Source organism: Colias eurytheme, chromosome 15, assembly GCF_061535395.1.
Source record: "Colias eurytheme isolate Ceu_HAF_F1 chromosome 15, ilColEury1 Martin Lab GWU primary, whole genome shotgun sequence".
Lineage (NCBI taxonomy): Eukaryota > Metazoa > Arthropoda > Insecta > Lepidoptera > Pieridae > Colias > Colias eurytheme.
In genome coordinates, this window is record NC_142994.1 from 4,059,419 (window position 1) to 4,080,799 (window position 21,381).

The following is a 21,381-nucleotide window of genomic DNA, read 5'->3' on the forward strand; positions in this document are numbered from 1 at the left end:
AAGTTATAGAGGTTTTAAGTTATCAAGGGTATATCCATTTTTCACTGCTTCTATAGCTTTTAATTTATCAGCGTAGGTGAGGGTTGTTAGTTTTCTTTTTGGACTCATTTTAAGCCAGTTTTATCACACAGTAAGTAAAGCGATGTTTCCAGGACAATTATCAAAAACTTATGATGCAAGTAAGTCGTTGTTATAAAGCTATCCGCCGCAAAGCTTTGAAGAATTTCGATAAAGCAAACAATAGGTAATGTATTGTTTACGTTAACAATACAAAGTAAACACGTGCAAGCAATAAATACCGAAACCTTTGTTTTGACACTCTTTCAAAATGACTCATTGACAAATAATTTTATGTTATAGAGGGTGTGGACCCATTTCTTTAAGTTACTGAGGGCCAATACAGAGATTATTTATTTAAGTTATAGAGGTTGCGTATTTTAAGTTAAAGAGGTTTTGGGCTCTGATGGGAAGGGAACGTATTATTTTTTGAAGTTACAGAGGTTTTTATGTTATCGAGGTTTAAGTTATCGAGGTTCTACTGTATAATAATTAAAAATATGTATTAATAAATTATAATCTAATTTCTATTTGAACAAATTTAATACTAATCTTTGACTTTATACATAATCATGATATAGTTTCCTATAGGAAGTTATATGTACCATTTTTGGGATTTGGTACTGGACCAGTACAATACTTTTGTATATATCTCAAGGAGATGTAGTTATAAATGCTTATGCTCCATTTTTGACCAAGAATGAAATATGAGATAACCAGGCTTTTCATTAAATACATTTAATATAAAACTATTTCATAAATAAATGGCATCATGCCATAAATATTGGTGTATTCGTTAGAATCGAAAATTTAAAATAAATATGTATCATATGATAATTCCCCTAGACCCTGGTTATTTCTACAGTGCTATCATATAAAATAATATCCTTATAAAATAATCTTATTGGCAGCATGTTTGTGGTGCTTTTTGTGCTCTTTATGAATGATATTGTTATGATAATTAAGAATAAATATGATATATATACTAATACATACAAGTTTTAATTGCCAAAAATTTTATAATTAACATTGGTTTGATGGTAATTAATGTAGTGACTAAATTCACAAATTAATATAAATGTTTAATTGTGTAACAGAACTAAGCTAACGTAAGTTTTGCACAAAATCGCAATAAATAAGTTATCAAAAGAAATAAGATTCAGGGCAAGTTTTATGACATAATTTTATGGACATTCCATCATGTTTTATGATACATACATACGAACGTGTACAAAATTTTACATGTTACATGCTTGACAGCTATTTCATACAGCTATAATTTTATAGGTATCATTAAAATTTTAACCACTATTTATTTTACCGATATATTAAGTTATGAAATTTCTAAGGTCGTTAAATAATTCCAGAATAGGGAGCGTAAATATTCTGAAAAGATGAAAATTTTATTGTAACTTTTAAAAAAAATAAAAGTAATAAAAAATTTATTAACGTTCCCTATGCAACAAGGTGTATATTTCTATAATTTTCAAGCGTACTTAGTTAAAACGATAGTAGATAGAAAACGACTGATGAACGACAATATTATAACTGGTCTCTTTCTTATCGCTGCTACTATTTATTGCATAGTTGGTGAATATATCGATTTGTTATAAGTAGTCTCATAGATATAACAACATACGTGTTGAGTTTTTTAAGAGTTTTAATCGTTAGTGTTTGATAATTATTGTATTTATGAATTGAGAATAAGTATTAATTAAATTAATCGTGAATGAATCGCATTCTTAAATGCTTGTATTTTATCGCACAATACCAAAATAATATTGCATTTTCGAGGGTTCTTTACAAATTAATTTTATTTTGTAAATTTTATATTTGGGCTTGATGTGTTGGATTTTATGAATCATTTGTGCTGTATATGAATTCGTATTGTAATATACACTTGCATTTTTGATGATATACATTAGAAATTTTTGCGTCTATATTTTCATTTGAAGCTTAAACATTGTTTGTTCCTTGTGATTTTGTATTAAATTAATACAATGACGATCCACGTTCCTGTTCCTACCAAGTGTGCCAAATGACTGTGCGATCAAAATGCCCATTATAATGAACCCTTGTCTTCCATAGCAATGTAATACTAATAGAATGTAAGTGTTAAACTTTATATAATCCAGTTAAAATAATACAACAGAACATGTTTATACAATAAATATATTAAATAATTTTTACAATAACTTAAATTCATCAATAATACTTGTAAAAATTAATAAACACTGATTGAACATTTTCGTCTTTTATTCTCTCTCCTCGAACAAATGATGTGATTTTGCGAAGTTTGAGTCGGCGTTTTTCAATATTTTTAAGCCCTCTGTAAAAAAAGTACAACTGTTAAAAATATCCTCAGGATCGCTCTATCTAATGAGTGAAGTATCGCCTAATCTATACTAATATTATAAAGCTGAAGAGTTTGTTTGAACGCGCTAATCTAGGGAACTACTGGTCCGATTTGAAAAATGATTTCGGTGTTAGATAGCGCATTCATCGAGGAAGGTTAAAGGCTATATATCATCACGCTAAGACCAACAGGAGCGGAGCCACGCGGGTCAAACCGCGGAGCGTAGCTAGTAATGTAATAACAAGTAAACAAGTGTTTTATCAAATATGTCCAAGTAATATTATTATATACATATTATATTTTATAGGGTCACAAAAATTTAACTATGAATGTACTGTATACCTTTCCCTCTTCCTTTGCGACGCAGTTCTGCAAGTCTTTCCACCTCACTTTCCTCTTCAAAGTGCTCTTGTTCTTTTCTCTGCGTCTCTTCTTGAGCCTGCTTCAGTAAGGATTCTTCCAAGAATGTGAATTCTAAAACAAATTCAGAAATTATTAGTTTTTTTTTTATATTAAGTTTTATAGCATTCAGTTGCTTTAAAAATGTAGTTTAAAAATGTAAGCTTTTTGCAATTTTAGAGCTCTTTTGATACTTGCAACAAAATGGATCATTGAATTGCCATTTTCCTGTGGAACATTTGATTCTTATTTTAAAAGTAGTTTGTCTGAAAGCAGTTAATTATGAAGATCTCTTACTCGTAAGCCTAGGGTCCATATTGATCCAAGGCCCGTTAAACATACTACCAGCGGTAGGTCTCGCCTTCGCCTCGGGTTCCATTAGCTGTGTCACTTGTTGTTTGCATTCCGACGACAGTTGGTTCACAATACCCGTGCGGAATCGCCATTTCCGCATCACCTAATCAGTTGAATATTGGATTAAACTTTGATTTATGATAGCAAGATAAAAAGGTTAACTGATGTTATGAAATTACCTGTTTTTCATATAATTTTTTGACTGAAGTTTCATTAAATGGTAGCGCTTTATTAAGCATCGTGTACATAATGATCCCGGTTGACCACATATCCGCCAGTTTTGGTAGATAAGGCACTCCCTTTAACACTTCAGGAGCAGCATACGACAACGAACCGCAATACGTTTCACTGAGCACGTCTCGGTCCCGTTGTCTCACGTTACGGGCGAAACCAAAATCTGTTATTTTTACATTATAATTGGCTGTAATTAAAATGTTTTCACACTTTAAATCCCTATGTGCAATGTTCAACGTGTGTATGTAATGTAGGCCAGATAGAATTTGACGCATCCACAGCCTGCTTTGGTTCTCAGGGACGGCACCGTTCTGAGTTAGAAAATCCAATAGATCTCCGTTCTCGGCAAATCGAAGGAAAATAAAGTACTTAGCGCGACGCTGAAATATATTGGACACGTGAACAATGTGTGGGTGATTGACTCGAATTAGCACATCAAGTTCTCGTGGCAAGAATTTCGTTAAATAGTCGCGTGGGGCCTGCGCTGTGTCGATAACTTTACAGGCCATTACAGTATGTCGGGTTTCATCAACCATATGTGTTGCTTTAAACACCTGAAAGGATTACGGGTTTTAATATTTATAATGATTAGACGCGATACAGATTAGAATATAATATCAAATTTACTTTAGCATACGAGCCTTCTCCAATTATTTTCTCTAGAATGAAACCCTTTTCTTGCAGAACGGTGATGTCTGAATGTGTGGCGCTAAGTTCTAACTTATCGTTCGCGGGCATTTATGTGACTATTGCATGTCGCGTGCGCATAATTACTTTATTTTTACCTTACTCAACATATTTATCAAATATTGGGCTATTGTATAAGGAAGAAAGATAAAAGATCTTTTGATATTGCTACATGATTGAAATCGTTGTTGCAGACATCAATTGTCACCTATTAGTGACACGTAAACTGTCTAATTTATATTTCTATATTTTTTAATAAGGAGTAATTTATTCGACAACATAGTAAATTTTAAAAATTTTATAACCACTGTATAAAAAAATCAAAAGACGAGGTATCTTTCTGGTTTGTGTGTGTATTACATAAATTAATACATAAATACTTAATCATCATGATGATGTTGATTCATCCAAATCGAAGGTCGGTTTAACAATAGATTGATCTGGAAGACAGGGATCCTTCTCCGACTTGGTTGGACTTGGTTCAGTTACTTCAACTTTTTGCAGGCTGAGAATTCTTTCCTCCCGAGCTTTTTTATAAGCCATCGTTTCCTGAGGTGTCCATTCTTAAAAAAATATATCAAATGTTACATGGTATAAGATAAAAAGACATTTTTTTTTAACTAAATTTACCTAGTAATCTCGAGTCCATAGCAATCCATTCGCCGTTTATAACATCGTTAACTTTTATCCTATTTCTGTGATTGGGCTCTAACATTAAATGAACAAGACGTTTACAATTTTCAGACAGTGTTTCATTGTAGCGAGAACGAAACCTCCAATTTCTATTGATCTGAGCTTGATACAACTGTTTTATGTGTTTATCTTCAAATGGCATGGCTCTATTCAACATAACATACAGGACAATACCTAACGACCACACATCTGTAGGTTTCGGATAATATGGAGAACCTTGCAAAATTTCTGGTGCCGTATATGATAGGGATCCGCAGAATGTTTCACTCGGAATGTCCTTATATCTCTTATCGACACACATTCGAGCGAATCCAAAATCAGATAACTTGGCATTCTGATTAGCAGTCAAAAGGACATTTTCGCATTTGATATCACGATGTGCTATTTCTAATTCGTGCATGTACTGAATGGCTAGAGCGAGTTGTCTTGTCCAAATTCTTGCTTGGTCCTCTTGTACAGCTCCCTTTTGTAATATATGCTCTAACAGATCCCCGTGTTCCATATACCGCATGAATATAAAATACTTGTATCTTCTTTGAAATATACTGTGAGTGTGCACTAGATGAGGATGATTTAGTTTAATCAACATTTCAATTTCCCGTGGTAGGAACTTTTTAACAAAATCCTTCGGAGCTGTATTCGTGTCGATCACTTTACAAGCAAGGACCGATAATCTATCATTTTTATTTGCATTTCTGTATTCGGCTAGATACACCTATGTAAAAATAGACACTTTTAAATATTCAGGTACATTTTGAGATAAATATTTCTAATTAACATGTTGCCTTACCTTTGCATATGAGCCCTCGTTTATTTTTTTTATCATTTTGTACCCACGCGTCGCTAGTGTTAATTGTTCAGAACCCGTTAATTTCAAATCGTCTTCAATTGATACCTGTTATCATTGTATTATTGCATCAATAATGGCTTACTATACTGCAGTTTTGCCTAATGAATTGATTTTATATAAGCTTTCAGACTAACTTTCATAATAAAAACACACAAGGGTAAAAGCGGTTTTATACCTTATTAACTTTTCCCTCCATTTATTCAGGTTTTTTCTGTCTAGCCGTTAAATTAGCGAGAGACTTTATCATTTCACTGACCTGAAGAAAAAAATATTTTTAAAGAATATATTTATGTTCAACAACGAAATATCTTTTAATTATTATTTAAAATTTATTTACTCTAAACGATTCTTTCGTTTCTCGACTCAAAATGTCTCCTTGTCTTTTAGGTGGATTGCGATGAGAATCCGATAATCTTCGACGCTCCTCTTTAGCTCTTTGTAACGCAGCTGCTTCCACAGCGTTTAAAGCTTAAAAACGGATAAACGGATTTTAGTTCATTCGTACACATGGCTCGCATTAACAAAATTGTATACCTAAAATTGATTACTTGTAAGTCTGCTGTCCATAGCAATCCACTCGGAACCTAGCACTTGCTCTGCAGTATGTCGCAAACCAGGGTCAGGTTCCATTAAATGCTTAACGACAGATTTGCACTCCAATGACAGAACACTTGCAACTCTAGATCGAAACCTATACTTTTTTCCCATCTGCTGTTCGTAAAGTTTTCGCATTCGCGTGTCATCAAACGGCATAGATTTATTAAGCATAACAAATAGGACAACACCAAGAGACCACAAATCAGTAGGCTTCGGCAAGTACGGTTTTCCTCTCAAAATCTCGGGCGCCGCATATGACATAGAACCACAATATGTTTCACTCAAAATAGGTTGATCCTCTTCATCCACGCAAGACCTCGAAAAGCCAAAGTCGGAAAGTTTCACGTTATAATTCGCTGTCAACAACACATTTTCACATTTAATATCACGGTGAGTAATCTCCAACTCGTGTAAATACTGTAGAGCCAATGCCAATTGACGAAACCACACTCTCGACTGATTTTCAGAGACGCAGCCGTTTTTTAAAATGTAACCGAGAAGATCCCCGTTTTCACTGTATCTCATAAAGATGTAATATTTAGTTTTTCGTTGAAATATACTATGTATATGAATCAGGTGTGGGTGGTTCAAGCGTATGAGAACGTCGATTTCGCGAGGTAGAAACTTAACGACGAAATCTTTTGGAGCCTTTGATGTTTCTATTATTTTACATGCGAGAGTAATTTTATTCGAAGATTCTTTTGTTGAATAATCCGTTAAATAAACCTGTGGATAAACAAATAGTACTTAGCACGAAAAATGAATAATGTATTGCTATATGAATGATATGTGGGACCACCTTAGCGTAAGCACCTTCACCGACGAATTTGAGTAATTTGTATCCTTTTGCAGACAAAGTATTTTCTTCAGATGCAGTTGTTTTCAAATCGGTCATGATAATACGCGCATGTGGTTAAACACCGAGCATGCTGCGTGTTCGCCTCTCTCGCCCACCACGGGATCCTTCGGCGGGCTCATCGATCGAAGGAAAGAGGACATTTTTACGCGAAAACTTGTATTTCGATTTACATCACTATAATTTTTTTTTATTTATACACTAATAATTTGACATCTATAATGCATCTATCATTTTGTGTGCGTCAATGACAATTGTAAAGAAGATTTATTGTGAATATAGAGAAAATAAAATGCATATTCATATTCAGTCTTTTATTTCAAACTTAACAAACCCAGAAAATTAAAATGCTTATATCTTAATAATGGAATCAAAGGTATGCAAAATATACATAAATTAAATCTTGTACTCTTACTCAATAGGCAAAAACATAATGCAATAAGTAATTATAATAAAAAATCTACGTATGTACTTTAACAAATTTTAAATTTGTCTTAACTTGATAAAATAAATAAAATAGAATAAATATTTTTTTATCGTAATACCACACGTAATACGTTCTATAGTATATTCAATGATAGAAATAAATTAAGATTTGTAACTAGATTATAAATTCATCTACACCTATACTTCCAATTGCTTTTTATTTAAAAATTCTCCCGCTAAAGATATTCGTTGCAAGAAAGATGGCGCAGGAGTTAACAAAAGTTTATATTTGTCACCATCAGGATAGTCTGGGTATCTCTTTTCTCTCCTTATACGTTCGAGCATATGTTGCGGTTCACATTTGGGTTTGGTCTTCCATTCACTGTTAAGGAAATCCTGTAAAACCTTTGGCAACAACTTCATAGCTTCTTTTGCTCTTGCCGTACTCGGTAACTCTAATTTATCTTCCTGAGCTGGTTCTGGTGTAATAATGTCGTCAACTTCAACTTTATCTGTTGTATCATTACTTTCTGATTGACTTGTGTCCGATTTTTCATTTTCATCTTCGATATTACTAGTGTTATTGTAAAAACTATTAATCCGTTCCTTTAAAACATCACTGAATGATGACTCGTTCTTTGTTTTTTCTCTTTCCGTTCCGTCTATATTGACGTAACCGGTTCTTGTTTCTGTTTTAATGGAAACGTGATTTTGATCTTTATTAACATTACTGTCTACATTATCTTTTATTTCTTCCGATTCAAGAATATCGTCTTTATTTGTTTCTAGCGGGATTTCAGATTTAATTTCTTGATAACTGCTGTTATTGGTCGACGCGTCTATCATTGTCATAAACTGTATATTATCTTCCTCTTCTAGAATTTGATATATTCTATGAACTTCGCTTATATTTATCCTGTAATAAATATTTCAATAATTTTTATTTAAACAGTTCAGAAAGTCGTAGCTTGAATCTTAGTAAACTATTTCCTAAAAATCTACCAACACTTATCAATTAAAATCAAAACTAAAATTATCAAAGCTTACCCTTGCCTTGCTTCGTGGCAACAATACAGCATAGTTGGATCAATAGGATGAGCTTCAGTATTAAATATATATCCCCCAACATCAACTATACATTCTCCATTAGGAGTGTTTATTACAGTGCCATGAACACCAGGATTGTGAATAAAGTTATCTGGGTCAAAGAGTAAATACAAGTATTTGGTTGTTTCAGCAAGGAAGAAAGATTCCATTCTGTCCTCTTTGCGATGGTCGCGGACGTCTTTTATCTGAAATCGATACGTTAAAATATAGCTTTGGAAGGAATAATACTTATAAAATTAATGACTTCAATAAAAATTGAGAGTAATATTTGATCATTTTTTAGATGTTATTAATACTTGAATTATTACAATTAATAAATGAATTTGATTTTGAATATTTGACCATATTTATTCTTTTTTATTTTTCATTGAATTTCATTTATTTCAATTCAGACCAAAATAAATAATATCACTTTTCAGAGTAAACATTAACCTAGAATCGAACCCACAAAATTTTTATTTAAGTCTTTAACTTACCGTCGCATAACCACACGGCGTCCTTGCGCTATGTTGAATGCTTCTTAGAATATCTTCGCCCATTTGCAAAAGTATTGGATCTCTAGTTTCCCTATATAAATACATGATGGATTCTATTAGCTCTGGTCTGAGAGGATAACTCTCTCGAGACGTTGAAGCTTCCCCTGTACCAAGGTTATATACCTCGGGAGTGAAACCATATTGCTTCCATACACCATGGTAGTTATGGATTATCCGCATGGCTGTGTCACTTTCACCTAAATATAGTAATACACATAAAATACAAATCACATAAATATGTATATAAAAATACAGGAAATATAGCTACAGTCAGCTTTCAATCTTGCATTGTATGTATTTCAATAATTTGAAATGCAAAACTACCAATGATACAAAAACATCTACCTATTTTCAATACCAAATATAAAGAATATAAACACTCATTTACTGACTACTGTAGTAGGTCTCTTCAATGATTGTGAGATTATTGCTTATATTATATGACATTTATATTATGAGAATAAGGCAAGTTTATTCCTACTCAAAAAAAATTATGCATTATGAATACAAAAAATAAATAATATATTAATTTTAAAACCAGGGTTAAAAAATATTTTCGTTAATTTCTCACCAATCAAACTGAGTAATCCTGGCCAGTATGACTCGAGAGACTGAAACACTGGCAATGTAACATGTCCCCTCAACATAGTGGCCCACACATACCAGTCATCCTTCTTCAAGTATTTATCGATTACTTCGCGCGCTTCATTGAACATCGACATTAATTCCGGCCTCTCTAGTAATATTGCTCCTGCAAATAGATTAGATTAACATCACACATTAGCATCATCACGACACAAGTCACGACATTTTGAAGTGAAAACTTCTTTAGCGGCGTTGAGCACTTTTTCTGTAATGGGTTATAAAATTTTAAACTCGCGTCAGGACACGTGACCTGATCGAAAAAGCGTAAGACGGATACCATTCCAAAATATCAAACATGCTCAACGTTTATAATCAAGTTTTCACTTCTGCCGGCACTCCCGGAGTGCAACCCGTCTTTTTTTGTATACAATTATTTAGTTGCTATCTTCTTGAACCACTGTGTCTGTTTTATAAACCTGCACGAAAATATATTATATAGTTATAAAGATCTAATATATAGAGACAAACAGCGACTTTATTTTATGCTGTGTATAAAAATAATAATTTAATAAGCTTTGTAATGGAATAGGAAACACGCTGAAAATGCAGACTTTCTTCTAGTGTGTGTGGTTTTTATACAAACCTTTAACTAAATATTCAAAATACGAGTCCACTCCTCCCCCTATTCCAGCGTCTTGTGCAGTCCAACGGCCAGACATCACATCTATGTGATTACCCACGAGACCAATCGGTGATCTATGGTGATATAGTGCTTTTAATGCATTATATGCTACCTGTAAAATGAGAGACGAATTTCATATGAAATAATTACAATGCAAATAATAAAAACTAGAAAATGGAACAACAAAAGTATTTTTTAGATATTTTCGCGTGAAAATCGTAATTTTATTTGTATGAACACAAACATTAATCTGAAGTTATCTGTAGCTATTGGTTACGATTGTGTATAAACATCAGACTAGTCAACGACTAGTGTGTAAAACAATAATTTAGAATGTAGTGTAAAACCACTCTTAATGTATTTAAAAAATAGAAATATCCTATTCTTGTATACAGGGTGACTGGTAATTCGACGTGATCCTTCAAAGGGGTTATACTAGGGGTCATTTGCAACAAATTAAGTCCAGTTAACCAGGGGTAAAAATGGATTATTATTGAGCTATGACGGATTTTGATATGAAAATTTTCTGCCTTTTTACCAAAAACAATTAATTATGAAAAAACTACTACACTGTTAACATTCAATTGATATTTTTTTGAAAGCCGAAGAATGAGCGATCAGTTTAAAAAAAAAACTTGCATTACCTCAAAAAGAAAAGGGTCATAGCTCAATAACCATCCATTTTTGACCCCTGGTTAGCTGGACTTAATTTGTTGCAAATGACCTCTAGTATAACCCCTTTGAAGGATCACGTCGAATTACCAGTCACCCTGTATATTTTCTTAGTTATCAAATATAAAAACTCACCTCTTCATACAAAGGATCCCCAGTTAATCTACTCAGAGTACCAAATTCTATGATAAATGTTCCCACACCAGCAGTGCAAGTAATGCTAGTTTCACCGGGAGGAACACCAGATCTCAAATTGATTGTTCCATAAGGCATGCCTGTTGTTGTATCAAATGCTGCAATAAGACGCTGAGCTACATCTTCAGCTAGTCTTAAAAGAGGTCCGTTGCAGGGCCAGCCTGGTTCTAACTTCATGCCTGATCTAAAAAAATTAAATTGATTGTTTACACGAAATCTTCTAACACATATCATATCATATGAGAAGGGTTAACATTATAATTTGATCATTGAAAATATGAAATCTTATAAAATTAGGTAGAAAATGTTTGCAAAGATTTAATGTATGATATGTATTTATCTAGTTATATTAAAGATTTGACTTACTTGTGTGACAATAGATGAGCACTCAACAAGCCACCTATTATTCTTATATTTGTTTCAAATACAGATACATTGATATCTGTATCAAAGTTTTGTTTCTGTAGAACAATATCAACTACTCTGTTGAACTCAGTGTAATTTCCCATTATAACCAGCATATCTAGAGCATCTATAAGTGTGAGAGAGTAGCTGCCCCATGTGTCTACTCCGTCACAGCTTAGGGGCCGCAGTTCATCATATGGATAGGCATATGTTAAATAACTATCATATGCATGCTGGAACATCTCACGGACTTCCTCCCTAAAACAATATCCACCATATATAGATACATAGATTTTACACATATAAATAGATTTTGAAAATATACATTATAATTAAGTTTTTAGGTTGCATTGTTTATTTTACCTTAACTTAATAATGTCTTCTTTCTTATATTCTCTGATAGTATAACACATTTTACATAAACAAAGAATTATAACGAAATAAATATGCAGTTTATTTACGGAGTACATTTTGCGAAGTCTCTAAAACTTTCATATAAAAGTGGGAAGTTTATTTTACTATAACCATTTCAGATACTACAATACATATAATAATATTTTAAGCTATTTCAAAAAGAGCCGTCATTCTAATTTGCGGGTTATTTGCAAATTACCAATATGCAATTTATTCAATTATTTGCAAATTTTACAAAAATAATGCAATTATTTACATTACAAATGACATGTGACATTATTAAGTATATAGTCTATGGTGACATTGTGTGAAATGGTGTGAACTAGTGTACGTTAAACATCGATATACTATCGATAGTATCGATAGTAAATGGCTATCGATACTATCGATAGTTTTTTAAAACAATCGATCGATTGTTTACTCAAGTATTACTTATAGTTTACTAGCTTACCGCCCGCGGCTTCGTCCGCTTTGTCTAAAACCCAATAAATTATATACCTTCCTCTTGAATCACTCTATCTATTAAAAAAAACCGCATCCAAATCCGTTGCGTAGTTTTAAAGATTTAAGCATACAAAGGGACATAGGGACAGAGAAAGCGACTTTGTTTTATAATATGTAGTGATGATACATCCCTACAGTCTAGGTATGCATGTATGTAGGTTATTCCCCGGCCATAGTGACAACTGACAAAGGCTAGGCGTAGACATTAGGATTGTTCTCTATAGTAGGGGAATTACCGTGCATATTTCATTAATTCAAAGGTGTACACATTGCTTACACATTGAGATTATTCTCTATGGTAGGTGAATTACCGTGCGTATATTATCATTCATTTTAATAATGATGAATGCTGATTTTTTTATTGTTATCTCAAATTTAATTGAAAATAAAACTTCGTTTCGTATAAAATTTGTTATTTTATTGATGTTACGCTAATCCTACAAAGTACAATCTTTTAAACTATCGATTGGCTATCGATACTATCGATAGTTTTTAGTAAAACTCTCGATACTATCGGATTACCAAACTATCGATGTTTAACGTACACTAGTGTGAACTGTGACATCATGACATGACGTTGGATGTCGAAGATATATATTTTGTTCTGCCTTGGCCACACGAGAACACGTGTCTTTTTGATGATGATGAAGCCCATTTATTATTACTTTTGAATATATTTTTTAATCGGAATAAGTTTTAGAATAACATAATTATTATCTTTTCTTTTATGTGATATAAAATGTTTGCGGTTATACACTTGTGAAATATTCACATAGAACAATTTAAAATCGTCTTTATAACAAATCTTGTTTTTGAATAACGATTGAAAGAAATTTATAATTTAACGTTCTAAAATTACTTAGTTGTTTCTTTCAATGGTTAATCAACCATACCATTATTATATGCACGTATAAAATTATTTGGTTATTCACTTAGTTATTCATATTATATTAGTCATATCAATACAGCATTAGTTCAGTGTAGATTAAAGCTTCTTTGGAAAACTGTTTCTCTCCATTTTAAAGTTGCTCAGCCTCGTTGTACAATTGAATTTATCTTGATTAAATTAAATTAACTTAAATTAAAAAGTAAAGTATCCATATAATTTAAATAGCCTAAAAAAAGATTAAAATCTTCACTCTATGGCACTTAGTGTGCTTTCTTCCTATTGGTTCAAATTTAAAAATATCATAGCTAACAGAGTAACGTAAATTACAACAGCTGAAACTATCAACATGTCTGTTTTCCGTTGACGCTTCCCTGCGTTTTGAGGGTGATTTTAATTTTTTGCGGAAATATTTTAACTTCTACACTCAACTTTTTAACAAAATGCATTCATAAGTACCTAGTTGCAAACGTATTTCCGCAAAAACTGTCATTCGCCACATTAGAATCCCGCGTTTTGTATCATCAAGTTCAACGGTTATTGTTTACGGAAACAGCGGGGCAATGGCATCTTTTAGAATTTACGACGATCAAGAAAATTCTTCATTAGGATTAAGAAAAGATGCAGACGCACTTGCTGCTGCTACACAAAGGCGCGCGCTGGGAGATCTCAGCCAATTCGCCTGCAACCAGAACCGCAACGTAAAACACGTAAGTTGAGTCGTTCATCGAAAATTGTAGCTTATTTTCTCATAGGTTTCATATTTTTCTTCATTCCTTCCATATATTAGGTTGGCATGACAAAAGGACCATGCAAAGTTCAAGATGAGAATAGGACTGTACGCCAGATAAAGAACGAAAAGAATATTGTGCCCCCCGTGGCTCAATTTCGCGCCTTCAGCGTCTACGAAGATAAACCAACTGAAGCAGAAGTGAAGAAAAGAGAACCTACATTTAAACCCTTTATTGCCAAAGAGATCAAAAAAGACAACTTCTTCATCAACGCTGCAGAAAATGTCAAGGCTCTTTGTGCTCAAGCAGAGAAACATTGTGAAAAACCTAAAGAGCTGCCTCAAATAAGGTATGTACTTGCTGCACATAGTTCTTAGTCAATTCCAAAATGTTTGTTAATATTACTCATAGTGGTAAGCTTATAGAACAGCTTAAATTATCTTTGTATAACCTCACACTCTTTGTAAAAGTAATCACATTCTTGGAAATGTGTAAGTATCATTTTGTAGTTTAGTGAATTATGTAAGTTTATAAATCATCATCATCATTTGGGCATGTGCATTTACTTCTAAAATCTTAAATACATTAAAAAAAAAGTTAATGTTGTTTGTCTCATATTTTTTTCATCATAGCCTTACATTAAGACATAGATTTTGGATGACATAATAGGTATTTGGTCTAAATACACTGTTCCACAACCTCAATAAAAGTTCTAACTTCTAAGTATTTTGTTTGTTACCATAGTAACAAAGTTGTACCAACACTCAATAATAACCATGAATTAGTGTTAACATGTTATGTTTGTAACCTGGTTTCCATGGGATTAAGAGGGAGCAGTTATATTGTAACAATTGTCTCTATTCTTGTATATATGCTTATCTGAATACCTTTTGTATAGACCACCTTTGCAAGAGAAAAAAGATGGCCAAGAGAAAAAGGTTGAGAAAGATGTTGTTGAATCTCCAATGTCAGTTGTTGACTCCAGTATACTGTCTATGTCAATATCAAAAAATGAAAGTCTTTTGGAAGAGACAGACGATGATACTAAAACTGCTCAGACTGACAGAGAAATGTTCTTCCATGTTGCTGAATATAGACAGGATATCTATGACTATATGAGGGAGATTGAGGTATTAAATCATTGTAATACATCAGTCACAATATTCAAATTAAGTTTTAATATTACTAGTTTAGTATTTATTTATTTATTTATTTTTCATCACAAGTAATTTACAGGTATGTATACCCAAAACATTACAAGGCAGTTACTCACCAAAATTTCATCACTTTTCATAACTAAGAAATAACAATATTATATTTCTAAATTTATACAAACTTATACAAAATATATCGGTTTCATTGCTGTGAGCTAGCATGTCATTGAGCAGCTTTATTCCTCGTATAAGGGGAGCATCGTATAAGGGGAGTATTGATTTATAAGTCATAACAGTAAATATAACTAATACTACATTTTGTAAATAAGTTTGTAATATCAACAGGTAAAGAACAGAGCGAATCCTCGTTACATGCGAAAGCAACCCGATATCACTCATGTCATGAGGTCCATACTCATTGACTGGTTAGTGGAGGTTTGCGATGAATACAATCAGCAGAGTGAGACATTACACCTTGCAGTGTCATATGTTGACAGATTCCTGTCTTATATGAGTGTGGTACGCACTAAACTGCAACTGGTTGGCACTGCCGCTACTTATATCGCGTCGTAAGTGTAATATTTAACTTAACGCATAATTTTTTATTAAATGTATGTAAAAAAAAGAATCTATATTTAATATTATAAAGCTGAAGAGTTTGTTTGAACACGCTAATCTCGGGAACTACTGATCTGATTTGAAAAATTCTTTCAGTGTTTGATAGCCCATTTATCGAAGGTCTATATATCATCACCCAATGCGGGTGAAACCACGGGGCACAGCTAGTGTATTATCAAGTGATTGATGTATATGTAATTTATGATGTTTCTATAACTTGAATTGGAATTAATTGAAATTTAAATGCATTGGAATTGAAGCCATTGTAATAAAAATTTAAGTTACATTTATAAGTTTGATTTATAGCTTATATCTGTTCTTGTTACCCTTATTATAATATACTACATTTATCAGTTGAATTAAAATGCAATATTTTTTAAGCTATTGCATAGCTTCTATCGCGGGCCTCCGAATCCAGAAATTCCGTAACGAAAAAACCTCACGCTCCCCACTCCGACGGGCGCGGAGGTGTGGCTTGAAGGCATAGCATGCAATAGCTTTACCGCGGCAGTCCCCGAGTGCCACACATCTTTTTTATTTATTTATTAGTAAATTTATCTAACAGGAAATATGAAGAGGTGTACCCTCCAGAGGTCTCCGAGTTTGTCTATATCACTGATGACACTTACACAAAGAAGGAGGTGTTGCGTATGGAACATCTTATACTGAAAGTTTTATCCTTTGACCTCTCCACACCAACCTCATTGTCTTTCCTATCACACTATTGCATATCAAATGGACTTTCTAAGAAGACCTTCCATCTGGCTGCGGTAAGTCTTTTTAGATACCTTTGGAGGTTAAATGTATGTGAGCTTCCAATTTTTTTTTTTTTATAAATTAGCTAGCATTCCGCCCGCGGCTTCGACTGCTTTGTCTAAAACCTTATAAAGAATACACTAAAACCTTCCTCTTGCATCAATCTATCTATTAAAAAAAACCCTCATCAAAATCCTTTGCGCAGTTACAAAGATTTAAGCAGTCACTCACAGAAAAAGTGAGTGTTTATGTACTATGTAGTGATAACAATTTTATCAATCTCTGTCATTACTTCTTCTAACGTTATATCTATCTAAGTAACAGTTTGTTTGCACATCAATATGATGTTTTTATTTTACTTCAGAAAGGTAATTAATTACTAGTAACAAATCAGCTTAAATTCTGTTCTTACTTGTCATATTTAAATATTGCAGTATTATTTGTAAAAGTTTTAAAATAAACAGTAAAAACATATTATCATCTATATGAAATGACTTCATTGTAATTATAATCTAATTTCCTAATTGGGTCATTGTGATAAGAATTATGCTTATTAGTTATTACTTTATTAGTTTTTATGACCCTTCTTAATATGTGTAGATGTTATTGTTGCTAAATGCATTTTTCTTGTGTGTTACAAAACATCAGTTAAAAGAATAAACTGACCCAGATACACATAAGGCTATCCATTTAAAAATAATCTAATTACTTAGGTATATCAAGAATTTTTAGAATACTCGGATATTTATTAAATCAGTGTTACAATAAATTGTTCCTATTGTATGCTTGCCTAGTTATCAAGTTCAATATCAAATTATTTTAAAACTAAAAGTATTCTGCTGAAATATTTTATATGTTCATTCATGACTTAGCAGTGGTGCAGAGTGCAGATGTTATATTCATCAAGTTTATATTTTGCGAAGTTTAGATACCAGTACTAGCACAAGGAGTGTCGTTCTAATTTATAATAAATTATTTTATTTCTTCAAGAAATCATATTTTAGATAATAAATAAGTGTTTATATATTGGTTTTTGAAGTGAAACTTCTTTATCGGGGTTGGAAAAAAATTTAGTGTAACATTTTTTCGTTACGCGTGACATTTTTCCGTTACGCGCCATCTTTTTCTTATCCCTATCACGCGTGATTCGATGTATTTCTGTAAAGTTGCATATAGTAAAAAGTTTCACTTCTTACGTTTGTACACTAGTACACGCACACATTTTTTATTTAAGTACTATAATACATATACATATAAAATCTTTATTTCTATTTTCAATTTTATTGACTATATTTTCCTGGATAACTGGCAATTCTGCATATCATAACATGTCTGATTTTGCATATAATAATCCACATCCGCAGTACATAGCGGAGCTGTCGCTGCTCGAAGCGGACCCGTACCTGCAGTTCAAGCCGTCGGTGATAGCGGCGAGTGCGCTAGCGACGGCGCGTCACTGCCTGCTGTGCGAGCGCGCGGACTGCGCACAGGGACGACCGGATAACGCGCCGCACCCGCAATGCGCAAATATTGGTGAGTGCACTTATATTGAGCTAGGTGTTTCTCTCAGGAGGAGTACAACATAGCGTTTACTACAACATAGTAGGTTCTCAATTCAACTGTATTATTTTTTTGGTATTGTAGCCTCTGAGCTTTCGACTGTATATGACTGTAGTGTATATGTTCCGATTTTGATGTTTATTTATTTATTTATTTAAAAGCTGGTGCCTCTCTTGTGGTCTAATTCTGAATGTTTAAAGGCAGTTAAGTTTTTCGTTTAATTATTATTATTCTGAAATAATAAAAAAAAAACTTAATGTGGTGATTTACCTGAGTAAATCACCACATTAAGTTTTTTTTTTTAAATATTGGTATTGTTACTCTGCTCAATGTTTTGAGCCAAACTTTTTACACATTTCATCACTAATTAATATATTCTCGTGTCAGCATGGCCGGCGGCGCTGTGTGCGAGCGCGGGCTACTCGCTGAGTGCGCTGGGCGCGTGCCTGCGCGAGCTGGCCCGCTCGCACGCGCACGCGGCCGCGCAGCCGCACCAGGCGATACCCGACAAGTACAGGAACAACAAGTGAGTACGTGTTGTAGTACACAGTGCTGGCGTAACCACAGAATACATAATAGTAGCTAAACGCTACAGAACGGACACTCTCCACCTCCCGCCAAAATGCAACACCCCGCACGATCGTGATTAAAATGGGACACGTTTTTCTGCAAGGACGATACGCAACGAAGATTGACAACATTAATCAAATTGACTTAAAGTATTTTTATTATTTTGGATTTGCGATTATCGTTTTTCGTAGAAAATGGTTAGATATTGTGCTGTTTACGGATGTATTTCATCAGAAAAACGCGAATTTTTTTTTACGCTAGTCAAAAATGTGCCAACCATAAAGCGTTAACACACACATTTGCAGTCTTTACACTGTGACTGTCAAAACGATAATTTTGTATGGAGTGTCCGGGGTATGGCGTAAGGGCCACTGACCCCGGGCGAAAATATTGTGGCGCCCACTTGAGGGAAGCAATATCAAGTGTAAGGTAAAATTCAGACCTTGGCGCCCCCCAGAATTTGTCGCCCTGGGCCATCGCCCCTCTCGCCCCCCCCTAACGCCAGCCCTGGCTATTGATCAGGCACATTAGTACGGAGTAGAAGTCAATAATAACGTCTTACTAGAGGATTGTAAATCATTGCAATGCATAAAAACACATGATATTACCTCATCGCATAAAGCGACTGATCGTGAATAAAATTATTTAAAATTATAATTTTAAAGCAAAAATAAAGGTACACTTGACTTAAAATCAGGTTCGGCCTAACAGGCATCAATTTATTGTTCTTTCATTGTAAATAATCACAAATTATTTTGTTTACATATCAAATAATATAAGAGAAGGAACTGTTACCTGAGATACAGATACCTAGTTCAAAATAAGTATTCCGAACCAAATTTACAAAATTTTCAAATAAACATTTTTTTTAGCATTTACCTACTGACGTTATTGTAATCAAATCCCAGTAATATCTCATGTGTGTGTGTTTTTTCCTACTTTACAGATATGACGCAGTTTCCTCAATCGAACCGAAGCCAATGTTCGCGATTGCTAAGTACCAGCCGCCCGCACCGGCCGCGCGCCCGAGCGAACCCGCTAGAACTGCCTAGTGTATTTGACTTTAGCTAATGTGCCCAACCTTTGTGCCAAACGGTAAAAATTAAATATAGCTCAAACAGTTATGCTCATAAGTGTGCATAATGAAAACGTAACTCCATATATACGAAATGGCACATGTCTTTTGACGCAACTTGCTTTGAACGCTTTGCCGTCGCGCAACGTGTTTCTATCAAGATTCAAGAAATTATGAATTTCATTGACTCAGCTTTGCTCAAATATCTGTGTTAGCATTGTGAACAACTATTATTGTACTAATATTTTCTTTGGATAGTTTGGCTAATGAATTCTTGACGAATGCCCCTTCTATTTGTCTGTAAAGCTGGCAATTTTAATTTCACTTCATGGAAGGCTGAAAGAGTTAATATTAAATAGTAGTCATTTCATTGTATGCTTATCTCGTTAGCATAATTTCCAGGTTTTTCGTAAGTATGTGAGCAAAAAAACGAAACCATAAAGATACGATTAAATTCCGCATATTGTGATTTTTGTGGACCAACTAGTTTGATAGGTAGGTTTACATAATAATGTAGTCACACTATAGGGTTAATTTTAGTATAATATTGGCTATAATGTTACTGATGAATTTGCATTTAGCGCTGCTAAGTATTTTAATGTGTGAGGACAAGTCTCGTATATTTTTGGTAAATAATTTGAACTGCCAATTATTACGTATTACATGTTTGTTAGTAAATTATTATTTTTGAGATATAAGGTATGTTTTTAATGTTGATAAGTAGTTTATAATGTAATTTAATATAATGAAACCACATATTTTTCTCCAGTGTTTCTAGCGGAGGTGAGTTCGAGTACCTATTTATAATGATAATAATATATAGTATTATTAAAATAATTATGTTGTTTTATTTTATACCTAGTAAATAATATCTATACAATTATGTATAAAAAATACCCTACTTTAATGCTCTGCTCATTTATTAAACAAGTGAACATTTTAGTGTATTTCACAACAAGCAAGCATTGATTTTATGATTTAGCGATCAAAAAATAAAATAAACCATAATACATATCCCCTTTTAAATATTTAAGGAAGTACTGTATTAATTGTCGCTTCGTATTTTTGTACCAGTTGTATTAAGATAGTAAATGTACTTCTAAACTTTTTCTGATCTTTTCATACAACCATGAAACATGTGAATATCGAAAGAGATTCTGTTTAGATTGAAGAATAAATTTAATTCGAATGACACTTTTAATGCAATAAAACAACAACTACGCTTGCACGCGCACTGCCGTGGTGTTAATGCAATGATGCCTTTTAAGTGCGTCGTAGACTAAAAAAAATATTATTATTGTAGATAACCATACGCATCTATGCGAAACCCGCCGAGCGTCGGCTTGTCTGTAAAGCTAGCAAATGCACCTTCGATTCTGTATTGAAAACGGGTTGGCAGCGAATCTGCTGAATAGCATTTTT

The 21,381-nt window shown here is 33.3% G+C and overlaps 5 protein-coding genes across 5 annotated transcripts; 1 reads left to right on the forward strand and 4 right to left on the reverse strand.

Moving 5' to 3' along the window:
• Window positions 1-2,154: 2,154 nt before the first annotated feature.
• Window positions 2,155-4,371, reverse strand: LOC149902203 (testis-specific serine/threonine-protein kinase 6-like). The gene is made up of 5 exons (XM_090110349.1): window positions 4,028-4,371; window positions 3,346-3,954; window positions 3,110-3,269; window positions 2,756-2,887; window positions 2,155-2,386 (listed from the first exon to the last, which is right to left on the reverse strand). Exons 1-5 carry the CDS (start codon window positions 4,136-4,138, stop codon window positions 2,313-2,315), a joined length of 1,086 nt encoding a protein of 361 aa, XP_089966475.1. The 5' UTR covers window positions 4,139-4,371; the 3' UTR covers window positions 2,155-2,312.
• An 88-nt stretch (window positions 4,372-4,459) lies between these two features.
• Window positions 4,460-5,711, reverse strand: LOC149902204 (testis-specific serine/threonine-protein kinase 1-like). Its single transcript, XM_090110026.1, has 3 exons — window positions 5,571-5,711; window positions 4,718-5,495; window positions 4,460-4,650 (listed from the first exon to the last, which is right to left on the reverse strand). Exons 1-3 carry the CDS (start codon window positions 5,604-5,606, stop codon window positions 4,475-4,477), a joined length of 990 nt encoding a protein of 329 aa, XP_089966152.1. The 5' UTR covers window positions 5,607-5,711; the 3' UTR covers window positions 4,460-4,474.
• A 101-nt stretch (window positions 5,712-5,812) lies between these two features.
• LOC149902205 (testis-specific serine/threonine-protein kinase 3-like) lies at window positions 5,813-7,122 on the reverse strand. Its single transcript, XM_090110027.1, has 4 exons — window positions 7,027-7,122; window positions 6,179-6,953; window positions 5,968-6,098; window positions 5,813-5,886 (listed from the first exon to the last, which is right to left on the reverse strand). Exons 1-4 carry the CDS (start codon window positions 7,120-7,122, stop codon window positions 5,827-5,829), a joined length of 1,062 nt encoding a protein of 353 aa, XP_089966153.1. The 3' UTR covers window positions 5,813-5,826.
• Window positions 7,123-7,379: 257 nt separating this feature from the next.
• Edem1 (ER degradation-enhancing alpha-mannosidase-like protein 2) lies at window positions 7,380-12,381 on the reverse strand. Its single transcript, XM_090110025.1, has 8 exons — window positions 12,055-12,381; window positions 11,653-11,949; window positions 11,227-11,470; window positions 10,381-10,531; window positions 9,724-9,903; window positions 9,093-9,349; window positions 8,557-8,801; window positions 7,380-8,425 (listed from the first exon to the last, which is right to left on the reverse strand). Exons 1-8 carry the CDS (start codon window positions 12,159-12,161, stop codon window positions 7,708-7,710), a joined length of 2,199 nt encoding a protein of 732 aa, XP_089966151.1. The 5' UTR covers window positions 12,162-12,381; the 3' UTR covers window positions 7,380-7,707.
• Window positions 12,382-13,838: 1,457 nt separating this feature from the next.
• On the forward strand, window positions 13,839-20,796 carry CycA (cyclin A). Its single transcript, XM_090109935.1, has 8 exons — window positions 13,839-14,205; window positions 14,286-14,575; window positions 15,125-15,356; window positions 15,726-15,949; window positions 16,564-16,768; window positions 18,119-18,287; window positions 18,702-18,840; window positions 19,831-20,796. The coding sequence occupies exons 1-8, from the start codon at window positions 14,059-14,061 to the stop codon at window positions 19,934-19,936; spliced, it is 1,512 nt and encodes a 503-aa protein (XP_089966061.1). The 5' UTR covers window positions 13,839-14,058; the 3' UTR covers window positions 19,937-20,796.
• The last annotated feature ends 585 nt before the right edge of the window (window positions 20,797-21,381 follow it).